Source organism: Brienomyrus brachyistius, chromosome 10 (genome assembly GCF_023856365.1).
Source record: "Brienomyrus brachyistius isolate T26 chromosome 10, BBRACH_0.4, whole genome shotgun sequence".
Taxonomy (NCBI): Eukaryota; Metazoa; Chordata; class Actinopteri; order Osteoglossiformes; family Mormyridae; genus Brienomyrus; species Brienomyrus brachyistius.
This window is the reverse complement of record NC_064542.1, coordinates 18,500,215-18,520,540: the sequence shown is the minus strand read 5'-3', so window position 1 is coordinate 18,520,540 and position 20,326 is coordinate 18,500,215. Positions and strand designations below refer to the sequence as shown.

General features: G+C 45.1%; 1 protein-coding gene and 1 long non-coding RNA gene across 3 annotated transcripts in view; one reads left to right on the top strand and one right to left on the bottom strand.

Annotated features, from left to right (window-relative positions):
• Positions 1–1,227: 1,227 nt before the first annotated feature.
• Positions 1,228–20,326, bottom strand: part of LOC125750929 (serine/threonine-protein kinase PLK3-like) — a 52,278-nt gene continuing 33,179 nt past the window's right edge. For both annotated transcript variants that reach the window (XM_049029300.1, XM_049029302.1), the window contains exons 6-10: positions 2,477–2,572; positions 2,039–2,237; positions 1,750–1,873; positions 1,521–1,657; positions 1,228–1,338 (exon numbers count right to left, since the gene is read on the bottom strand). In XM_049029300.1, the coding sequence (XP_048885257.1) occupies positions 1,249–1,338; positions 1,521–1,657; positions 1,750–1,873; positions 2,039–2,237; positions 2,477–2,572 (646 nt within the window). In that variant the 3' untranslated portion in view covers positions 1,228–1,248. The remainder of the gene's footprint in view (positions 1,339–1,520; positions 1,658–1,749; positions 1,874–2,038; positions 2,238–2,476; positions 2,573–20,326) is intronic.
• LOC125750933 (uncharacterized) lies at positions 8,520–9,274 on the top strand. Its single transcript, XR_007400452.1, has 3 exons — positions 8,520–8,752; positions 8,845–8,981; positions 9,164–9,274. It is a non-coding gene; the product is annotated as an uncharacterized LOC125750933 (long non-coding RNA).

The following is a 20,326-nucleotide window of genomic DNA, read 5'->3' as shown; positions in this document are numbered from 1 at the left end:
GAAATTCTGTATTTTTTCAATTTTTAGATATTCATTATCTTACAGTCGCATGAATGAACGAATATTCATTACTTTACATCTTACAGTCCCAATTAGAGTTAAAACTGCAACCCCCCACCCACCCATCATTCTTTCTTTACATTGCAGCCAAAAATAATTTATACAACATAAATAAGGGACAGGTTTGGTGCATGTAGGATTTTCACAGCCAGAGTTAGACAGGGGCCTGGTGTAAAAGCCCCACCCCACCCAGAAACTTTTCCATTTGGCCCAGCCCAAAATCATTTCTTCAGCACAAATAAATCTCAGTAACTGGCGCAAGTTTGGTGCATGTACTGTAGTATTCTCCGAGCCAGAGATAGACAGGGGGTGCATTCTGTGGCAAGGTGGTCTGCTATAAAATGCCCCTCTTCAACCTCGAATCTTTTCCTCATGACCCAGCCCAAAATAATTTCTACAACATAAGTAAAGGACAACTATCAGTAACACGTAGGTACATGTAGGATTTTCCGTTGTTAGTTGTACTGTACATACGAAAGTAGTCTTCCAGCTCCTGTCAAGCGCTCATTTTCGGACACAAAATACATACTGTGTGACAAAATGCATTATTCAATGACAAAATCAAGTAATGCCTTGAATTTTGTCCACAGAAAGACATACTACAGTTACATTTTGTCCACAGAAGCATAAATACGTTACTGTCTTTGGTGCCCCGAAATCAACAGGAATGTTTCATTTTGTACACAGAACTGATATTAGCACCTAGCATATCATGTTCAGAAGCTTGAATGTATCTGCTTTCGTAAATGAAAAAGGGCATTTCATTCACCAAATGCATTTTGTCAAAGAAACAAGTTCATTGCGTGCAGGAAATGCACTTTGTGAGTGAAAGAAATGCATTTAGTAGAGGGGCGTAGTACCTTCCAATAACCAGGAGGTGGAGAGCCAACTTTGATTTTGGTAATCCCAATTGACTTTGGCACATATAGGAAAATATAATTTTCAAAATAACATGAGTCTGATGCAATTTACCCAAGTAATACAAGCTCTTTAGGTGACACTCAAAGAATCAATTCCCATCAACATAGTGTCAGAACACATATACTCCAAACAATTAAGCAGAACAGACTGAGTGGTGAAAATGAAATCTGCATGAGATTGTCTAGTGTGTTCTTGGTATGAATGTGGCCATAATCGTACAAGAAAAAAACTGAATCCATGCCTGAATGCTTGAAACACAAAAGAACTTTATTGAAACAGGAGTGTACAGGGAGCTGGGGGAGGCACTGAGGTGTGGGGCGTCACTGCACTTGCTGAGTACAGCCTGCCTACAGGTCCCTGTGTAGAAAAATAGAGGTTTTCAGTTAACATGGCATTCACTAGAGTTCAAGGACGACTACACTAATATTCAATATACCCCAGCTTTATCCATGCAAATCACCAAGACAAGCTTAAGCTACAGAATGGTAACAGAGATGGAACAGGACAAGGATTCACTATTGTGAACAGCATATCTTTACCTCAACCACTTTGACCAACTGGACCAGGTCAATTTTTTCATTCATTGGTCTGTTGACATCCTCTAGAACACGGAGTGACTCCACAGGCTGGGGGATCTCAAGTCCACTCTGCTCGGCATCCTCCCGTAAAGGCTCAACTGCGAGAAAGCATGGATTTGCCAAGTCAAGCATCTGAGCCTGAGGAACTGAGAGATGATCTACTAGTAGGATTTATGTCGATGGAATTTACCTCTGGATCGCTTTTTTCGTATCAGGCGCATGAAACGGTTGAAAATCTTTCTGAATGGGTTGACTGCTTTATGCTGTGGTGGTGTATTGCAGCTACTAGCTGGCAGTGTCTTTGGAGTGAAGCCCTAGGGTATTAGTTTAATATGCATCAGTTAAGCAAACCAATTCCATACATCCATCCATGCATCCATCCATCTTTTGTTACTGTAATTTTAAAGGAAGGGTAAGTACCAGTGACCTCAGCAGACCAGCTAGTCATCCACATCCCACCAGTTTGCAAGTGGACCAACCTTTCTGAAGAACTTGTGGCGACGGATATGTGATAGTGACGGGCGATCTCGTGGGTCGATTTGAAATATTTTTTCTATTAGTTTTCCAGCCTCAGAATGAAGGTTCTTAGGTAGAATAAATTTTGCTTCTTTTATGTTCTTCAACATTTCAGAGCGATCGTCGTGATCAAATGGGATTTCCCCAATCAGAAGCTGGTACCTGTAGTAAGAAAGGCAGCAAAGGTGTTTGAGGTCTTTCACATTTGACATAAAAATGCTGTGCTTCCAAAAGAGCAATTCCTTTCAGCTGTGTGCCAGTATTCATTTTTCTTTTCTCTTTCAAGAAGAAAAAAAAAACATATTTATGTATGCTAGACGCATGTCTTCTTAAAATGTTACGCAGATTTTATTAGCCATGCCGATCTTTGGCCGGGAGGGGGGTTGATAGGGTATACGTACATGACACAGCCCAGTGCCCAGACTTCTGCTTCGGTTCCATATCCCTCTCGCTTCCATACTTCTGGAGCCATATAGACGGGAGTACCACAGACTTCTCTACAACACACACAAATGGAAAACGTTAAGCGCACATGTGCTTTAGCTTGCTGTATAAACAAATTTGAAAGCTTAGCCAGGAATTCTGCAAAAAACACCTACTTGTCCCTCGGCTCCAGCTGGACCGCCAGTCCAAAATCCCCAATTTTCAGCTTCATTTGGTCACTGACAAATAAGTTTTCTGAAAGACAAACGAATTTGCATTAAGGATAGACTCAAATACTTTGCCAAACTGCAGACTTTACCAAATTGATAAATTAACACTACACAGAAATCCAGACGACCTACACTCGCAATGCCATGTGAAATGCCAGCATTATTATACAGAAAATTGAGTAAAGCGTGAGTGCATGTACACATACCCAACTTGATGTCCCTGTGGACGTAACCTTGCCGGTGGATGTATGTCAACCCCGAAATCAGCTGGTGAACATAGTATCGCACTTCGGGCTCAGTCAGAGTCCCCCGAGCTTTTAAAATGTCACCGAGTGTCTGGGCAGGGAGAAACAGGGGCAGCCTGATCTATCACAAAGTCTTTGCCTTAGTAAGATGTCTACAAAAGTCAGGGACTCACCTGCCCACTGCACAACTCCATGAAAATGTACAGGAACTTATCATCTTCGAAAGAGTGGGAGAAGCCCACCACATTCTTGTGGCGCAGTGTTTTTAAAATCTGTACTTCTTCACAGACCTGAGTGAAATGTCAAACACACCATCTCATAAAGTAAAAGGGAAATGCAGATAAACTGAAAAGAGGGATGACATCAAGCACAATCCATACCACATACCTCCTCCACTCCCCAGGAATATAGCCGTATGACCTTAACAGCATAGGTGTCGCCAGTTTCAAGATCGGTCATCTTATAGCATTTGCCAGAAGCGCCCTAAAAAACATGTCCTCAATATGTTAACAATAAAGAACATTTCTGACTGACCCTTTTCAAGCATCTCCTCTCTGCAGAAAAAGATCAACTGCGATCACTTTCAACAACATTGTGGTGCACACCTGTCCCAAAAGCTCATCCCTGCTGTAGGACCTTAATGTCTTGGGATCTACCAGAATCTCAGGCACTTCCGATGCCATCTGAGCGCGGGAAGGTTCACTGACAGACATGATTTCACCAGAAGAGAAGCGCGATCCGTAACTAACCCGTGGAATACTCGAAATGGGTAGTGAGCGCTCGCGTTCTAAATGACGTGTACACTAGCGTCATCAGTCTTAGAACGCAGCCAAGGCAGCCACGCGATTCGAACTTCTTAGATGGATTACGTCACCACATTGAAAATTACATGGACGGTAAAAGAAGTGAACTTGCTAAGACAATGGAACTAAACACGGATAAAAACTTTTATTACAATCAACTTTATTGAAGAAAAAAAATGTGTACACCAAACGTTCAGTTTCGGTAATGCAGTAACACATGCTCGGGAGTAAAGCCTTAGAGCAGAGGCCAGGCGGACCGCGGTCCGGGTCCGTACCCAGAAGCTGTCCCATACGGAGCTGGACCGATAGTCAAAACAAAAGGTTATGATTTAGAACCTGACTGGGCGCTTTTATTTTGTCGGCGCAGCTTTTATAGTCTTTTCGGTAGCGGTTTAGCACTAGAACCGCCGTTTCCCACGCCAACGAACGTTAACCGCCAAGCAAGACGCAACTCGCCGTATGCAGCCCTGTCTTTGCGCTAATGTGCCATTAGTGTTAATAGCACCAGCGAAGCTACTGATGTTCCTTGTTCCTAACAGAGTGGCTTTTCTGTCCTAAAATCGTAAAGCTTTCAAACACAGCATGTTGTTTATTGGTGATTTCATGCTCGTCGAAGTTTCCGCTTTTTAACAACTGTATAAAGTAATGTTATTTATTATATAAATCAACTCAGGTGAAACAAATGTACGTTTCCCGGGTCGCCGAACCTCGTGTATCTGGCGTGAGACTCACGCTTTCAGACTCACGCAGGAAATCTTACCGCAAATCTATATTATTTCATTATGAACCAAAAATGTTATACGTCAAAAATGTAATCACACGATTAGATACCTGAAAAAGTCAGGTATCGGTTACATTCAATGTTTATACAACTAATAGGCTACTAAAATATACCACATTAAATAGTTAGACATTTTGATCTTCTGAACCTTTGCTTCAAGAATTTTCTCTAACTGGATGTCTTTACATTTTAGTTGAATACCCCTGCCAAAGGCAGTTGGCTTAATACAATTTTAGTTTTTCTTTTTTTTTTTAGAATAGTAAACGGAAGATCGTACACGCTCTTGCTGCAAGGTGCTGCAGCCTAACGCATCGAAACAAACTATATTACACTAAAGACCGCACTATTCTGCGCGGTCGTGCTGTTAATATAGGCTATTGTACATTCTAAGCAATTGCCCAGGAAACAAAAAAAAACTAACCTTTTGTATGAAAGCAAACGTCCAACAACCGCTTTCTTTACTTCCGTCCCTCTTCCCTCTCTTTATTCCCTTTTCGTTTTTGAAATCCCGACTTGTGTCGGACACTGTTCACGTGTAGCATATATCTAGCCAGATAGCTAGCGTACTTTATACGTAGGTAAAGTCTAAGCCGTTACGTTTTCTGCTCCAACATTCGGGCTTGGTGAAGTAGGTTGATATCTTGTCTTCCTGAAGAAAGACGCCGAATCTAGACTAAGCCGATTTTCACCACGCAGGAGGGCTACATTGAGATCAGTCCCACTTTCAGCTGTTTACATTTATTTACATCCATGCACATTGTTGTAACGGAATGTAAAGTGCGGCACCTGACAGACAGGTGAAATGCGCACCAGAAACGATAGGTAAAAACTCATTTTATACACGTGGATAGGACAAGGTTACCTAAACTACGCTCCTTTGGAAACCATATATAAATTATCTCTATGGTATATATATATATGGGAATGAGCTCAGTGTAGGAGACCCTCTTACGTGGTGAAAATCGTTTTAGTCCAGATTCGGGGCCTTTCTTCAGGAAGACAAGATATGAACCGAGTTCATTAAGCCCGAATGTTGCAGCAGCAAACTTAACGGCTTAGACATTACTTACTTATACAGTACGATATGCTTGTTAGCTAGCGGGCTAGATATTTGCCACACGTGAACAATGTCCGCCCCAATTCGGGATTTCAAAAACGAAAAGGGAATAAAGAGAAGGAAGAAGGGCGGAAGTAAATAAAGCGGTTGTTGGCCGTTTACTTAAAATTCTTGAAGCAAAGGTTCAGAAGATCAAAATGTCTAACTATTTAATGTGGTATATTTTAGTAGCCTATTAGTTGTATAAACATTGAATGTAACCGATACCTGACTTTTTCAGGTATCTAATCGTGCAATTACATTTTTGACGTATAACATTTTTGGTTCATAATGAAATAATATAGATTTGCGGTAAGATTTCCTGCGTGAGTCTGAAAGCGTGAGTCTCACGCCAGATACACGAGGTTCGGCGACCCTGGAAACGTACATTTGTTTCACCTGAGTTGATTTATATAATAAATAACATTACTTTATACAGTTGTTAAAAAGCGGAAACTTCGACGAGCATGAAATCACCAATAAACAACATGCTGTGTTTGAAAGCTTTACGATTTTAGGACAGAAAAGCCACTCTGTTAGGAACAAGGAACATCAGTAGCTTCGCTGGTGCTATTAACACTAATGGCACATTAGCGCAAAGACAGGGCTGCATACGGCGAGTTGCGTCTTGCTTGGCGGTTAACGTTCGTTGGCGTGGGAAACGGCGGTTCTAGTGCTAAACCGCTACCGAAAAGACTATAAAAGCTGCGCCGACAAAATAAAAGCGCCCAGTCAGGTTCTAAATCATAACCTTTTGTTTTGACTTTCGGTCCAGCTCCGTATGGGACAGCTTCTGGGTACGGACCCGGACCGCGGTCCGCCTGGCCTCTGCTCTAAGGCGTTACTCCCGAGCATGTGTTACTGCATTACCGAAACTGAATGTTTGGTGTACACATTTTTTTTCTTCAATAAAGTTGATTGTAATAAAAGTTTTTATCCGTGTTTAGTTGCATTGTCTTAGCAAGTTCACTTCTTTTTCCGTCCATGTAATTTTCAATGTGGTGACGTAATCCATCTAACAAGTTCGAATCGCGTGGCTGCCTTGGCTGCGTTCTAAGACTGATGACGCTAGTGTACACGTCATTTAGAACGCGAGCGCTCACTACCCATTTCGAGTATTCCACGGGTTAGTTACGGATCGCGCTTCTCTTCTGGTGAAATCATGTCTGTCAGTGAACCTTCCCGCGCTCAGATGGCATCGGAAGTGCCTGAGATTCTGGTAGATCCCAAGACATTAAGGTCCTACAGCAGGGATGAGCTTTTGGGACAGGTGTGCACCACAATGTTGTTGAAAGTGATCGCAGTTGATCTTTTTCTGCAGAGAGGAGATGCTTGAACAGGGTCAGTCAGAAATGTTCTTTATTGTTAACATATTGAGGACATGTTTTTTAGGGCGCTTCTGGCAAATGCTATAAGATGACCGATCTTGAAACTGGCGACACCTATGCTGTTAAGGTCATACGGCTATATTCCTGGGGAGTGGAGGAGGTATGTGGTATGGATTGTGCTTGATGTCATCCCTCTTTTCAGTTTATCTGCATTTCCCTTTTACTTTATGAGATGATGTGTTTGACATTTCACTCAGGTCTGTGAAGAAGTACAGATTTTAAAAACACTGCGCCACAAGAATGTGGTGGGCTTCTCCCACTCTTTCGAAGATGATAAGTTCCTGTACATTTTCATGGAGTTGTGCAGTGGGCAGGTGAGTCCCTGACTTTTGTAGACATCTTACTAAGGCAAAGACTTTGTGATAGATCAGGCTGCCCCTGTTTCTCCCTGCCCAGACACTCGGTGACATTTTAAAAGCTCGGGGGACTCTGACTGAGCCCGAAGTGCGATACTATGTTCACCAGCTGATTTCGGGGTTGACATACATCCACCGGCAAGGTTACGTCCACAGGGACATCAAATTGGGTATGTGTACATGCACTCACGCTTTACTCAATTTTCTGTATAATAATGCTGGCATTTCACATGGCATTGCGAGTGTAGGTCGTCTGGATTTCTGTGTAGTGTTAATTTATCAATTTGGTAAAGTCTGCAGTTTGGCAAAGTATTTGAGTCTATCCTTAATGCAAATTCGTTTGTCTTTCAGAAAACTTATTTGTCAGTGACCAAATGAAGCTGAAAATTGGGGATTTTGGACTGGCGGTCCAGCTGGAGCCGAGGGACAAGTAGGTGTTTTTTGCAGAATTCCTGGCTAAGCTTTCAAATTTGTTTATACAGCAAGCTAAAGCACATGTGCGCTTAACGTTTTCCATTTGTGTGTGTTGTAGAGAAGTCTGTGGTACTCCCGTCTATATGGCTCCAGAAGTATGGAAGCGAGAGGGATATGGAACCGAAGCAGAAGTCTGGGCACTGGGCTGTGTCATGTACGTATACCCTATCAACCCCCCTCCCGGCCAAAGATCGGCATGGCTAATAAAATCTGCGTAACATTTTAAGAAGACATGCGTCTAGCATACATAAATATGTTTTTTTTTTCTTCTTGAAAGAGAAAAGAAAAATGAATACTGGCACACAGCTGAAAGGAATTGCTCTTTTGGAAGCACAGCATTTTTATGTCAAATGTGAAAGACCTCAAACACCTTTGCTGCCTTTCTTACTACAGGTACCAGCTTCTGATTGGGGAAATCCCATTTGATCACGACGATCGCTCTGAAATGTTGAAGAACATAAAAGAAGCAAAATTTATTCTACCTAAGAACCTTCATTCTGAGGCTGGAAAACTAATAGAAAAAATATTTCAAATCGACCCACGAGATCGCCCGTCACTATCACATATCCGTCGCCACAAGTTTTTCAGAAAGGTTGGTCCACTTGCAAACTGGTGGGATGTGGATGACTAGCTGGTCTGCTGAGGTCACTGGTACTTACCCTTCCTTTAAAATTACAGTAACAAAAGATGGATGGATGCATGGATGGATGTATGGAATTGGTTTGCTTAACTGATGCATATTAAACTAATACCCTAGGGCTTCACTCCAAAGACACTGCCAGCTAGTAGCTGCAATACACCACCACAGCATAAAGCAGTCAACCCATTCAGAAAGATTTTCAACCGTTTCATGCGCCTGATACGAAAAAAGCGATCCAGAGGTAAATTCCATCGACATAAATCCTACTAGTAGATCATCTCTCAGTTCCTCAGGCTCAGATGCTTGACTTGGCAAATCCATGCTTTCTCGCAGTTGAGCCTTTACGGGAGGATGCCGAGCAGAGTGGACTTGAGATCCCCCAGCCTGTGGAGTCACTCCGTGTTCTAGAGGATGTCAACAGACCAATGAATGAAAAAATTGACCTGGTCCAGTTGGTCAAAGTGGTTGAGGTAAAGATATGCTGTTCACAATAGTGAATCCTTGTCCTGTTCCATCTCTGTTACCATTCTGTAGCTTAAGCTTGTCTTGGTGATTTGCATGGATAAAGCTGGGGTATATTGAATATTAGTGTAGTCGTCCTTGAACTCTAGTGAATGCCATGTTAACTGAAAACCTCTATTTTTCTACACAGGGACCTGTAGGCAGGCTGTACTCAGCAAGTGCAGTGACGCCCCACACCTCAGTGCCTCCCCCAGCTCCCTGTACACTCCTGTTTCAATAAAGTTCTTTTGTGTTTCAAGCATTCAGGCATGGATTCAGTTTTTTTCTTGTACGATTATGGCCACATTCATACCAAGAACACACTAGACAATCTCATGCAGATTTCATTTTCACCACTCAGTCTGTTCTGCTTAATTGTTTGGAGTATATGTGTTCTGACACTATGTTGATGGGAATTGATTCTTTGAGTGTCACCTAAAGAGCTTGTATTACTTGGGTAAATTGCATCAGACTCATGTTATTTTGAAAATTATATTTTCCTATATGTGCCAAAGTCAATTGGGATTACCAAAATCAAAGTTGGCTCTCCACCTCCTGGTTATTGGAAGGTACTACGCCCCTCTACTAAATGCATTTCTTTCACTCACAAAGTGCATTTCCTGCACGCAATGAACTTGTTTCTTTGACAAAATGCATTTGGTGAATGAAATGCCCTTTTTCATTTACGAAAGCAGATACATTCAAGCTTCTGAACATGATATGCTAGGTGCTAATATCAGTTCTGTGTACAAAATGAAACATTCCTGTTGATTTCGGGGCACCAAAGACAGTAACGTATTTATGCTTCTGTGGACAAAATGTAACTGTAGTATGTCTTTCTGTGGACAAAATTCAAGGCATTACTTGATTTTGTCATTGAATAATGCATTTTGTCACACAGTATGTATTTTGTGTCCGAAAATGAGCGCTTGACAGGAGCTGGAAGACTACTTTCGTATGTACAGTACAACTAACAACGGAAAATCCTACATGTACCTACGTGTTACTGATAGTTGTCCTTTACTTATGTTGTAGAAATTATTTTGGGCTGGGTCATGAGGAAAAGATTCGAGGTTGAAGAGGGGCATTTTATAGCAGACCACCTTGCCACAGAATGCACCCCCTGTCTATCTCTGGCTCGGAGAATACTACAGTACATGCACCAAACTTGCGCCAGTTACTGAGATTTATTTGTGCTGAAGAAATGATTTTGGGCTGGGCCAAATGGAAAAGTTTCTGGGTGGGGTGGGGCTTTTACACCAGGCCCCTGTCTAACTCTGGCTGTGAAAATCCTACATGCACCAAACCTGTGCCTTATTTATGTTGTATAAATTATTTTTGGCTGCAATGTAAAGAAAGAATGATGGGTGGGTGGGGGGTTGCAGTTTTAACTCTAATTGGGACTGTAAGATGTAAAGTAATGAATATTCGTTCATTCATGCGACTGTAAGATAATGAATATCTAAAAATTGAAAAAATACAGAATTTCATAAACTTTCTCAATGACTTTGTTTTTAATCAATAAGAAATAAAATAACAAGAATAACATATAAATAAATAAATAAATATGACATTCAATAACAATTAAAGTAATCGCAACAACAATCTAACAAATAGAAATTATGTTATAGTAATTAGGAAGTCCACATTTTAAAATATTGTCATTGAGCAATCAGTTGGAAGGACAACATGGAGGGAAGGGAACAGATAGCCTGCTTGGCATGCTATTCGTGTTTGAGTTTATCAGTGATTAGCTATTAACCTTTCACCGCATAGTAATGGTGCATTCCAAACAGATGTTGGCCTTGATGCGTACTGGCTCGTGATTGGTTGGCTATTTTGCGGTAACTTTGTTTTTACTCAGATGACACCCTTAGCGATCGGTCTTACTCTCTTGATAGACTAACGTGGTGTCTACAATGTATAATAAAAGCTGCCCCGAACCATAGTAACCAGTTCACTCTACAGGCAAAGTTTATTCATTTACTCCTTCACAGCCAGTTAAAATAAGAACAATTAGATAAACAGGAACATATGCTGAGCATATGAAGTTCTTTGTACGGAGTGCTGAGACACTGTGGGAGGCCATTCGCTAATCATCTCTCTCAGACAAGCTCAGCGCAGTCAGTCTGATATTAGACTCTCTAGTCATTCATATTACACAATTCTTAAGTTTTCTGAAATACTGGATCTTCTAACCACACTCAAAATACAGTTTAACTGTTCTTTCTTAAACTTTCTTAAAGAACGTAAAATGTAGCTTTACTGCTTACATTTACATTTCCAGCAAACATTTTAATTGATGCAAATGAGAGTAAATGGTGAATCAGTTTATTTGCTATCTAGCCACATTAAATGCATTTGCTGCCCAACCGTTCATCAGTATGTGACCACTGCCATCTGGCTTTAAAGAGTAAGTCTACTGTAATACTATCATTACAGTAGTATTATTAGTATTATCAGCTTATTGAAAATGCAAAATGAGATGCGGGAAAAATGTCTCAAATGCAGATCAGTTGATCGGTGATCGGGAGCTTACTAATGAAAATGAGAAGACCAAAGGGTTTGAACAAGAGATGGTGGTGGGGCTGTGATGGACCCCTCCTGATGTTACATTTATACATGAACATGCACTGCATCACATTATTATACAGTTTGTTACATTTAAACATTTATACATGAACATGCACTGCATCTGTGACGCCCGCTCCGTCCGCTCCTCGTGTGTGCCACGCCCCCTAATTACCCACGTGTGATTTCCTGATCGTGCCCAGTCGTGTCTTGTTTCCTGCTGCCTTGTTCCATGTATTTAAGTTCCTGTTTTGTACTAACCCGTTGTCTGTCATTGATGTTAGTCGCGTCAGATGTTATCCGCCATCCGTTCCCCCGATTCCTTTATTAAAACCCCAGTTTGCCCCGTAATTCGCCTGTTTGCCTGCTTCCTGTCTGCTCGCCTGTCTGTTCGCCTTACCGGCTTCCAGCGTCCCGTGACAGAATGACAGACCCACTGAACAAGGCACAGCAGCAGACCGAGAGCCATCGTCTCGGTCTGCTGCAAGAGGTGTACCATTGGCTGAACCAGCCCGACGTCCGGGAGGACCCCGTCGCGCTGAAATTGGCCACCGACAGCTGCGATCTCCTGCTGGCGATGTCCCCATCGGAGGGCGGGCATCGTTTGGGAGAGGTGCGCGCCCTCCTCCATGAGCTCATCCAACGGATGACAGCTCAGAGGTTAGAGCTGGACGCGCCATGCGTCGCGGAGACTGTTCCCCTGCTGTCTGTCCCACCGGACGAGGAGCAGCCTTCCGCGACTCGCACGACAAAGAGGAAGAAGAGGAGGAAGCACGCGATCGCCCCTGCGATCGTTCTGGGAGCGTGCACGCTCATCCCCGCTTCTCTCCTCACCGGGGAATTGGAGGACTCCCCGGCTGACCTCGACGTCGTCACCGCAGCTAAGCTGCCTGTGCAGGCAGCTTCCCCCGTCCGGGGAGAACACCCAGCCGCCGCTGAGCTGCTACCGCCCTTCGAGCGGTACTACTTCCGGCCCGAGCGGCTGGCCAACAAGGGGGCCAGCGCAGTGCGGGACGCTATCCCGCGTGTGCCCCGGGCACTTAAAGGGGCCACGTCCGTCTTGCCCGCACGGGACCTACCGGTCCCGCCGCCTGCAGCCCCTGCTCAGCCCGAGCGGCCGCCTCCTGTGCCTGCAGCCCCTGCTCAGCCCGAGCGGCCGCCTCCTGTGCCTGCAGCCCCTGCTCAGCCCGAGCGGCCGCCTCCTGTGCCTGCAGCCCCTGCTCAGCCCGAGCGGCCGCCTCCTGTGCCTGCAGCCCCTGCTCAGCCCGAGCGGCCGCCTCCTGTGCCTGCAGCCCCTGCTCAGCCCGAGCGGCCGCCTCCTGTGCCGGCGCCCCCTCTGCAGCCACCTGCAGCTCCCGGGCCGGCGCCCCCTCTGCAGCCACCTGCAGCTCCCGGGCCGGCGCCCCCTCTGCAGCCACCTGCAGCTCCCGGGCCGGCGCCCCCTCTGCAGCCACCTGCAGCTCCCGGGCCGGCGCCCCCTCTGCAGCCACCTGCAGCTCCCGGGCCGGCGCCCCCACAGCCGGACCGCGCTCCTGTTCCTGACCCGGCGCTCCCTGCTGCAGCTCCAGAGGCACTCCCTCTGCCAGTTGACCCTGTTCGGGTCCCTGTCCCTGGCCCCGCTCCTGTCCCTGGCCCCGCTCCTGTCCCTGGCCCCGCTCCTGTCCCTGGCCCCGCTCCTGTGACCCCTTATCCCTCGCTCCGGCGAACTCGACCCCGACCGAGGGTCGTAATGTCTGTGTCCCGTAAGGGGCGGGGACACAGACGCAGGACGGGGGTCCCACCCACCCTGCCCCCTGGCTCGCCCTCCGTCGCCTGCGCTGGGGCTCGGGGGGCGCCTGCGGTTCCTGGCCCTCCGGGTCGGCTGTCGCCTGCGGGTCCCCCTCCGGTGCCTCGTCGCCCTGCCTCGCTCCCCCCTCCGGTGCCTGGTCGGTCGCCTGCGGGGCCCCCACCTCGCCTTACCTTCGCCCTGGCCCCTTCCAGCTCCCTCGTCCCCTTCCCTGGTGCTCCCTCCCTGGCCCCTCCGCGGGTCCCTCGCCCTGTCTCCTCGGCCCCTCCGAGGTCCCCTCCGGCTCCGGCCTCCCGGCTGCCTGCGGCCCCTCCGGCTGCCTCCCGTCGCCCGCTGGGGCTCCCTCGGGCTCCCCTTACTTCCCCCTCCTTCTCTCCCTCCTTTCCTGTCTCTGTCCCGCCTGCTTTCGTTCCTCCACCTGCCTTTGTCCCGCCGTCCTCTATTCCTGGTCCCTTTGTTCTGCCCCGCTCCGTTCCTGGTTTCCCGTCGTTCCCTCCCGTCACTCCCGCTCCTTTTGTTCCGCCTGTTCCCTCTGTTTCTCCCTTCCTGGTCTGTCTGTCGGCCTTTCCTGTCCTGTGTCGTGTCCTGTCCTGGCTCCTGCCTCTTTGTCTGTTTTGCCTGTCTGTCTTGTTCCCTGGTCCCTGTTGATTTAGGTTTACATTTGTCTTTCAGGTTCTGGTTTCCCGGTCTCGTCCCGTCCTTCGCCTCCTCCCGGGCGCGCCCGGTGTAGCGCGCCTTTGGGGGGGGGGTTCTGTGACGCCCGCTCCGTCCGCTCCTCGTGTGTGCCACGCCCCCTAATTACCCACGTGTGATTTCCTGATCGTGCCCAGTCGTGTCTTGTTTCCTGCTGCCTTGTTCCATGTATTTAAGTTCCTGTTTTGTACTAACCCGTTGTCTGTCATTGATGTTAGTCGCGTCAGATGTTATCCGCCATCCGTTCCCCCGATTCCTTTATTAAAACCCCAGTTTGCCCCGTAATTCGCCTGTTTGCCTGCTTCCTGTCTGCTCGCCTGTCTGTTCGCCTTACCGGCTTCCAGCGTCCCGTGACAGAATCATATACAGTTTGTTACATTTATACATGAACATGCACTGCATCACATTACGCAGTTTGTTACATTTCTGCTTAGCCTTTTCTTTATACAGATGTTAATGTTACTTATTGCAGCCTCTTTAAAAGAAATGAAAAAAAATGCTTTAAAAGTTGCTATACTGTATATAGGACTGTGCAAAATTCTTAAGCAACAAAAGAAAATTCTTTTTTATTTCATTTATCTGGGCTGTCAGAAAAAAAAAACATGATTTAACATAGGAACTAAGGATGTGCACCATTCAGAACTGATTCGCGAATGGCCCCTGTCACGATCACGGCGTAGCGGTTGTGAGCAGGACGGCGGTAAGCAGCGATCGTGTGGGCAGGCGTGAAAGGAGCAGGCAGACAGGTCGAGATCAGGGTAAACTCGGGGTTTAATTAGGGAATCGGGAGCAGGGAACATCAAACCACACAAGATCCACAACAAACTACAATAACGGACAAGGGGAACAGGTAAGATCAGCACTTAAATAGGACGGGACTAATCAAAGTAATCGGACACAGCAGGAGACGATCAGGGAAGCACACGTGGGTAATCAGGGGGCGTGGCACACACGAGGAGTGTATGAGCCGGGCATGACACTTATTTTCTACAAAGCAAGTTCAATGCAAGCATAACCTGCAGAAGCAAGACAAAGCATGGCGGGGAAAACATATTATTGTACTGTACAATTACTTCAAATTTAGGAATAAAAAAATACGACCAAAAATGTTTTAGTTTGCCAAGTAATCAAAAGTCAGAGTAAACTAATACATGATAACACACATGCAAAAGATCAATGGCAGAACAGGTGCTCTGAACCCAGTCTGGATTAAAACGGAATTAACCACCTCTCTCAACATAATATTGGGATCATTTATTCTCTTCAGAGGCCTCTATAGAACTGTGCATCCATCTCCTCACTCATGTTTAGACAGACGTATCCTAAGGCACCAGGGCAACATCAGGCCCATCAAGTAGAGAATTCAGCACCACGGACAGTGACCTGTGTTGCTGTGACATCTGGTTCCTTCATTGGCTCTGTATATTTTTCTAGAAATAACTAAATGGCTCTTTTGGGGGAATTTCCAGTCAGAGACTTGGTTCTTATATGACGAGAAAGTATTATTTTTACTTAGACTAAGAAGCTATAGAATATCAGCTCTGCATGCGATCTCTCCTTTACTGCTGAAGCACCTCTGTCGCCGGTTGACATTTTCACAATGGATGGTCTTTAGATTTGCATGAGTTTAAGTACATAAGGAGTCTAACCGAAATATATAAAGCTATTTTCAAACAGGACAAGGAGGCAGCACAGATGACAAGAGACAGCACCGACCAGGGGGAGCCAGTCATCTCCCCAGCAGACCGAGTACACCTCCGCGTGTTAAATCACAGGGGATTCAGGGTGAAATGGCAAGAGATGCAGGTCAACACACAGGAATGTTTGGATTGGTGGTATGATATGTGGGGAGGTTGGCAGCAAGCTGTTATGAAAGGGCTTTTCTTAGGAGCTGTGATTAATCTGACTCTGATACTAATCTTCTGCTGTGTAGATCCTTTAGTCATCACCCTAGTGAGCAAAGCTCTGTCTCAACATGTGACAACAGCTGCCATGTCAAAGGTGGTGGGAGGACCGTCTGAAACGACGAGATCCTGGATCCAACACAGAAAAGGAAAAGACATCGCTGACAATGCCCTGCCTGCATGATTGCAACATGAAGGAACCGCAGGGATTGACTGCCTAATTTCGAATTAGAATTTAGTAATTAATTGTCAACATACCACAGCACATGGTGCACAACTACAAAATGCATTCTCTGTATTTAACCCATATGTGACATAGAAGGTTGCAGCAAATTCAGCGCCCAGGGAGCAGTACTTGGGGGCAGTATCTCAGTGAGGCTTTGCTGGTCGGGGATTCGAACCTACAGTGTTTCAACTACAAGTGCACTTCCCTAACCGTAAAGCCACCACTGCCTAATCCGACAGCTGGAAAGAGTAGAATCATGAAGAAGTGTATGTTATGGATGTTGGACTGCAGCACTATCAGTTAACCTCCCCGTTTATCTATGGGAGTTCATAATACGGCAGTCCTGTCCACTATTTTACGACGATCTCACTATAGGTGGGATCTGAATCTGAGTGTTTCTAGTTCATGAACTATGCCAGCCATGGACCCTGACGGTGGGCCGAGCCTGGAATGTTCTCCATGTGTTGTCAAGGGCTTTCCTCTGCTTTCCCCCCCAGTCTAAAAATATGCCAAGGTTAATTTAAACATTTAAACACAATGACTTAAAATTGTTCGCACACACTTCTAAACATTTGAAGAAGCCAAACAGTGACTAGAACATAGAATACGTGCCATAGGTGAATTGGAGTTGAAATTCGACATCAAGGTACAAATGGGTCACACAGAGGATACCTTCTGCATCGCCCAACAAGGGATAGCATCGCTAGTCCCAGCCCTGAGACATGGTGATGATGCAGAATGAATATTCTCCTGTGACTCTGGCTTGGCAGTTGCACAACATTTTACTGTAATATGCCTCTCATTTGTTTACTTTTTGGCTTTGTCCTTTAGTGTGTAATGACTGTTCAGTAGTGTTTATTTAAGCCATAGGCTTGATGTATGATCTGAAAGCAGTGTTTGTTTTTGGGCAAAGATAATGTACTGTAGTTTTGAGAAGATTCTTTGATTTTGCAAGATGAGTGTAAGGTTTTGTGAGTTTAGCTTGTATTTGAGCGTTTGTGCTTAGTGGTTTAATTAAAGGAGAGGAGATTTTATGAAATGTGTTTTAGCAATTCAGAAAAACTGTTTCTTGGGATAGCCTCTTTCTTTATAAATGAATTACCACCCATGGGTCATAAGAAACATTTAGTCACACAACATCACCGCACATGCTGGGAAAGAACTGCATTTTATTCACACACAAAACACCATAAGAAATTTCAAGTTGCACTGCCCCAACCTCTATGTGTTTTTCTGCAAATGCCACTCTGTGAAACAGATTCGGTCCGCAACTATGTAGAGTGGCACAATGCATGCTAAGCATTTGTAAATTGTCTTGTTGCTTAGCTTCTTGGAGTGGCAGTGCACACAGTACTTCCTGCCCTGGGTGGCCTTCAGCCTGGAGTCCACAGCAGGAGTGTCAGTGATGGCCACTGGGACGCACATCTGCTTCTGTGGCTCTGGAAGCACTGCTGCTGTGTCCTGCTGCGCCCGAAAGCGTTTCTGTGTGAGAGGCTTCTGCCTCTTCTCCCTGGCGATGGCTGTATGGATGATGAAGCTGTTCACCACCTTCCTTCTCTTTGCACGAGTAGACTGTGTCTGAGGTGCAGGTGGAGAAGCGGGTGGAGATTCTGCCCTTTGGGTTCTAAAACAAAGAAAAAGGAAAAATATTTAGGATCTAGGCAACAAAAATATGTGCATTTTCTTTATGCAAACAAAGCCCGACAAATGCCCCACGTAACTTTGCCCAAACGAAGCCCGACAAATGCCCCACGTAACTTTGCGCAAGCAAAACTCGACAAAGGCGATGCGTAACTTTTCCCAATGTACCACAATACAATTGTCACCAAAGCAAATGTTAATTATGAATTGCTGAATCACGGAATTATCAAAATCTATAGAATTAAAGAGCAAAATGTTGCATCCTCTCCGTGCAAAAAAGCGTCCACCTCCATCGAATCAACGGAGTCAGCGATGGATGCCTCACTTCCAAAATCTTCTTCTGTGCTTCCTCAAACATGAGGCATTCTGAGCCATTTTTCTTCATTCAAAAATGTTGTGCGAAAATAATTGGGAAAACTCACCGAGATTATCTGTGCAATGTGAACTCGAGACACTCCCACGAATACTGCGCCGGCAAAGAAACATTTGCGCATTTCTGTCCCCAGTGCGAAAAACAATGGCGAATCAGCACATCCCATACCATTTCTCAAACCTTAGACACACCTCTATTGGACAAAACAAGTGACACTGTAATTTGATGTTCATACAAAAAGTTAATTATAATGAAACATAACCATGGGCAAAGGTTCAGTGCGTAAAAATTGATATGCTTGCAGGGAAGCAGAGCGTATATTTAAAATTTTTTTAAAATGCTTGACAACGAAGAATGACAGTGATTGATTCGTATACATAGGAGATCAAGCTTTCAAACGAGGGTAACTTTTCATTCAGTGGTTTTCTTCAAAAACTCTGGAGATGAAAAACACAGCACGTGTTTACAGAATGCTGATGGACATTTTTCTGCGATGAGTGAGCAAGCTATTTGAGAGCATGACAGTCATTTTTATGGGAAAATGTGTGTTTTGTCTTTTTTGGAATTTAACAAGCGGTTTTTGTTTGATCTTACATGTTTGTTTCTTCTATTTGAGGTCCTTCTACTCTATTAAAAACTTGGACGTATGTGTCCAAACCACTAGAGGGCGAGTTCTGACAAGCCTATAACTGTCCTGAGAAGTTGTTTGAATGCACTTAATGCCTTGACACTTGTTGATGTGCGTGTGCTCTGCTCGAGGAGTAAAGGGGAGATCGCGTGGGCAACCTCATGCTGGGTCCATGTGCTGTGTGTGGGGTGGGTAATGGGGGAGACCTCATGCTGGGTCTACGCGCTGTGTGTGGGGTGGGTAATGGGGGAGACCTCATGCTGGGCCCATGTGCTGTGTGTGAGGTGGGTAATGGGGGCGTCCTCATGCTGGGCCCATGTGCTGTGCATGGGATAGGAAATGGGGGAGACCTCATGCTGGGTCCATGCGCTGTGTGTGGGGTGGGTAATGGGGGAGACCTCATGCTGGGTCCATGCGCTGTGTGTGGGGTGGGTAATGGGGGCGTCCTCATGCTGGGCCCATGCGCTGTGTATCAGCTGTCAGAATGAATGGCCTAGATGTAATAAATGCCACCTTGTGGACATGCTCTACTGCCTCCTGCCTGTATTTATTCTGCCAACATCACGTTTGATCCCGATGCTACACTGTGTCCCAGCTCTACACAGCAGAATACATATGACATGGGGATGGGCTTAGTCTGTGATTTTCTCCTGTGGAAATCTATCAGCATCTCCTTAATCTTGCTGGTGTTTAGTTGGAGGTGTTTTAGCCAACAGCAACATACAAAACACAATAGTTTGTAGTTACAAATGCAAATGCAACTTTGTGACACTTCATGGTTTAACACTGCATGACTTAAGTCAGCGGTGTCAAACTCAATTGCACAGGCTCCAAAATTCAAAGCACAATTTAGGTTGTGCTTTTAAGCGAAAGTTAAAATAATAACATCAAAACATTCCATTATCTTAGCCCTTATGCCATTCTGTCAGAGCTGGATGCTTGGCATCTTTTTTGGCCAACAAGTTCGTTTATGTTTAGGGTAAGGTTCTGTGTTGTGAAGATTCTCTCTCGGCCACATTAGTTCCACAAACAAGACAAACAGATTTACCGGCAATGTCAGTAAACATATACTCAGCCTCCCACCGGTTTTGAAAGGCTCTGTTTTCAGAATCAACTTGTCTCTTAGCCATTGTTCGGATTTTACTAGCTTTGACTTGAAATTAGGGTTGTATACATCAACGGACACTTCATTGATCTGACGTAATTGACGCAGGAATGATCGCAGGTAGTCTCTCACTCGGTAAGGCAGCTGTTGCGCTGCATTATCAGATTTGTAGTCTATGTGTTATCAGCGCTTCATGTTTACAGTAGTATTATTGTAATGTTTCATTATTTTTATGATTTACCTGCAATTTTAAAGCCAGAATTAGGGAATGAATCTCATTTGTAACCTGGAAACAGCCTGTACTGCTTCTCTGTTGAATAGTCTTAACCCCCAAAACATCCAGGCATTAGTTCATTCCATAAGTGACTATGTACACAGTATTAACTT